The 4,269-nt window shown below is 31.4% G+C and overlaps 1 protein-coding gene across 1 annotated transcript in view; it reads right to left on the bottom strand.

Annotated features, from left to right (window-relative positions):
• Positions 1 to 1,410: 1,410 nt before the first annotated feature.
• The window catches only part of LOC102772862 (low-density lipoprotein receptor-related protein 1B), a gene marked incomplete at both ends in the record, with an annotated part of 158,509 nt that continues 155,650 nt past the window's right edge, over positions 1,411 to 4,269 (bottom strand). The window contains one exon of the mRNA XM_006761180.1: positions 1,411 to 1,527. Coding sequence (XP_006761243.1) covers positions 1,411 to 1,527 — 117 coding nt within the window. The remainder of the gene's footprint in view (positions 1,528 to 4,269) is intronic.

Here is a 4,269-nt window from a genome sequence, read left to right as displayed (position 1 = left end):
TCTTCCCTCTCTTGCTCTCAATAACTTCAGTTATAGGGCATTTTCTCTCAGGTATAGTACACATAATTAACACTAAATATATCTCAAACTAAGTAGTTACCTGTTATATTTAAGCTCTAAAATGCAAATAAACTAAATAGAAAGTATATAAAAAATTCTTTCTGTATTTACTCTCCTTTTTCTACCTACCTTACTCCATTAGATATTAATTTCACTGGGCAGAACCTGAAAGCATGCCATTTAAAGATTTTTTTTAAAAAAATGACCAATTCAAGGAATCTAGAACACTCAGATGACTCTCTGCAATACTTTCTGCCTTCCTAAAGAATATGATCACTTGGGAGATATCTATGTGAAGAGGGAGCAATAAAGATTTCTGTATTCAGAGTATTTCATAATAATAATTAAGATCCAGACACTCAAACACTGGTCAGGTTCAGTTTTGAAAGTTATTCAAAAGATTAGTTGATATTTTGCAAACTGAATAGCTAACTGGTTTATTATGGCTGTACCTCTACTAACTGTATGCTTTTATATAATAAAACATTATGCGTTAATATAAGAATTCCTATTTTGTTTTCTGTGTCTTGGGAACGGAATGCTCCTAGTCCCAGTTATAAAAGTAGACATTATTGTTATCACCAAATCCTTTTTGAAAGTAGTAGAATATAAATATTTAATAAATAGAATTCTATTATCTTATGTTAAACATGGTTATATAGATTTTTTTTGTTTAAACCGCAGTATAAGAAAGTACCAGTAAGAAATATATTCAGAAATTAATGCTAGAATATAGAAATACTGTCACCATTTTACATATCCCCATAGTTTTTAGAAAATAAATTTGTTGGATAATTATTATGTTTTGAATTTACTACATAGAAATGCAGGAGGCAGATAATGATAATAGTGTTATTCTGTTTTCAGAGAAAAGCTTCCTGGATAAATATGGTGTTCACCACTCTGGAGAGAATAAATGAATTTCCCTGAAAGAAGCTCATGGGTGGATTTGTAATGGGAAAGAATTTGCGACTGAAATGAAATGAATACCATCCGTTGAAGAATGGTATGTTTTGTGCTGTCTCCATATCACTCAGCTCTTTGTATGAGCATGCATCCAGCGCTTCCTCACTGCATACTAATGTGGGTGCATTAAGCCTCATGATACTTTCATACCAATTCTGATAACTATAAGAAAATAACTCCCACGGTGAGCATTTCAAAAATTCTACCATTTGAAATTCAGGTCAATTTAGTCTGAATATTCTTGTCCAAATGTGAATATATGTATAAAAATGTGAGCTGCAGGACAGATAGGTTCATATTCATACCTTCACTGAGCTTAAAATTGCTATCTGGCATTCTGAATTGGCTGCCAGCTCTCAACATTCTCAAGAAAGTGTCACTTACTACAGTTTTCTTCGTCTGAATTATCACTGCAGTCATTTTGGCCATCACACCGCCAGTGATCTGGAATACAGTTGTTGTTTTTACACTGGAATTCATGGGGTCCACAAGTTTTCTTATCTGTAATAGAAAGAACCAAAGTTTTCATTGTTGACTTCCATGAAAACCTCCCTGACAGTATCCTCACTGCCAGGCCAATTCCAGGGCATATAATATTTCCTCAGAATTTGATTAAATTCTTACTCAGAAGGATTCCTTAGGAAAACTGAAGGCAGACAATGGATAATATTCATCTTTCTGTCTTGTTTTATGTTGTTATAGGTCATATTTTCATCACAAGCTAATTACAAAGCAATTGTTCAGATCACCCATACAAACGCAACACAAAGCACCAATTAATGAAAACAAATGAACATCAAAATTATCCAAAACTTGCCTTCTCTTTAGCACACTCCCTCCCTATGCCACCTTCTATTTATGCTATAAAGCAGCAAAAGGAAATGGTTATCAATCAGACTCAGAGGTTGTCATCTTGTCTTTCTCCCCAAAGAGCTCTTATTCATAATCTCCCTATAGTCAGCTGCTCCAATTTCATAAATCATAATAGTGCACAGCGTGCAAACCTTGACAATTAATAAAGTGCCATCTCACTGGAACATCTAAACAATCTCAATGAGTATCAGGAGAGGTATTAACTCGCTCTTCACTTTACAAATGACAAAACAGAGACTCTTAGAAGTTTATGAACTTGATGAATTTTCACTACCATTAAATGGCACAGCCAGTATAAAAAAGTATGCCTTTATTCCTGACTTAGTGCTTTTTTAGAACAAATCTATGTCCATATGAGCCAGTTGCAGAATGCATGTAATAGGAATTTTTTAATGTTTAGGTCACATACTTTAAAAAATTTCTTTGAATAATATCTGTACATAGTCTAAAACAGTACTTAAATTTTAACATGCATACTTATAAATCACTTGGTAATTGTGCTAAAATAGAGATAATGATTGAGTAAATCTGGATTTCTAACAAGCTCTTTAGTGGTAACATTGTTTTTTAGCAAGGTTCTAAATAATCAAGATGATATAAATTCAATAACATAAAAATAATAAAATTATACGCACTAGTATACAAATTAAAAACATTTCTTTCCCTTTCATATACTTAGATACACTCCTTATTCTCAGACATATTAAAGAAAAACAGTGAAATGTTTAACAATTTAGACTGGTGAAATAAATTAACTAAAGGAGAAGATCAGCTCTTGATGATGGTTGCTATACTTTACTTCAAAATGTATATTATATAATTGAGATTCAAATAGGATTTTAAAAGCAAAAGTGATTTATATATAATTATAAAAATTAAATAATGAACATCTATTGAGAGCTCAGTCTACCTCTTAGCTAAACATTTTCATAAATATGATCACACTCAATCTTTCTAACATCTGTAAGATGTATTATTACATGCATTTAAATACCAAGAAACATAAGTCTTAGAATTTAAGTTACTTCTCCAATCTTATAAAGCTATTAAATGACAAAAGGGCAATTTATATACAGATTCCACTCCAGAATATTCTACATTTCTGTAGAAATTCTCATGATAGATTTCAAATACATTTTTCAACTAAATAGATAGATGATAGATAGATAGATAGATACATAGATAGATAGATAGATAGATAGATAGATAGATAGATAGATAGATGATAGGTAGATGATAGGTAGATGGTAGGTATATGATAGATAGATTGATAGATACCCCCACATTCTCTTCCCTTTCTTCTTTCCTTTCTGCCTTCATGCCTGTCTACCTGCTAATGATGACTCAGAATGTAATGTGAGTCACTGTGTTGTATGCTATGTTATATAATATATCCTGTTTGCCTGTGTCATACATAGCTTTAAATTTTAAAATTTGCTTAATATCTATAGAATTTCTAATGTAGCATTCTACACATCTCAGACAATCAAGAAATATGTCAGAATGGTTGGAATTTGAACAATGACCATTAAAAATATAGGGTTTGGTACTAAACTATTTAAATGGTTACTTCATTTTAATGAATAAAACAAACTCTTCTGAATCTATTACTTTATTTTTTAACATTGGTTTATGTATTCCTTGTCATGTGTTCCTTGCATTATTCCTTTGTAAAAATGTTTTGATTGATTCTAAAGAGGAAAGAAGGGAGTGGGAGAGAGAAACATCAAAATGAGAGAAACATTGATCAGTTGCCACCTACATTCCCCCTATTGAGGTTTGAACCTGCAACCCAGGCATGTGCCCTGACTAAGAGTCAAAACAACAATATTTTTGGTGCTTGGGATGATGCTCAACCAACTGAATCACACTGGCCAGGGCTGGTTTCATTATTTTTAAATATTGTTTTAAATTTTTAGAATATATAATGTAAGAAAAATCAGACTAGATCAGACAAACAGATCATGTGACCTACTATTAAAACATTGCCTCCAAGCAATTCTCCATGACTGCGAAGGTTAACGAGTGGTACTGAGCATCAATACAACCCATTTTTTTAATTGTTTACCCTAAATCCTATTTTTATTTTTTTGTTTGTTTAAACGTTTGTATCATATTTTGTGTTTGAAAGAGTTCTGTTATTATTTTTTAAGAACAAGTTATAGTTCATTTCGAAGATGTTCACTTGGGGCATTCAGAAACAGTAACATGGAAAGGTAAATTGCCTTCTGTAAGGTTATTCAGATTTTATGTTTCTAAGTTATTTAATTTTGGGATCCATAACATTATTAAAATTACAAATACAAACTATATCTGTATTTAAAATCTATTTAGACATGTTTGAAGACATATATACATATATATATATAT

This window comes from Myotis davidii, unplaced genomic scaffold (assembly GCF_000327345.1).
Source record: "Myotis davidii unplaced genomic scaffold, ASM32734v1 scaffold2958, whole genome shotgun sequence".
In the NCBI taxonomy this organism is placed as follows: Eukaryota; Metazoa; Chordata; class Mammalia; order Chiroptera; family Vespertilionidae; genus Myotis; species Myotis davidii.
The sequence above is the reverse complement of the archived record's forward strand: the minus strand, read 5'-3'. Positions and strand labels throughout refer to the sequence as shown.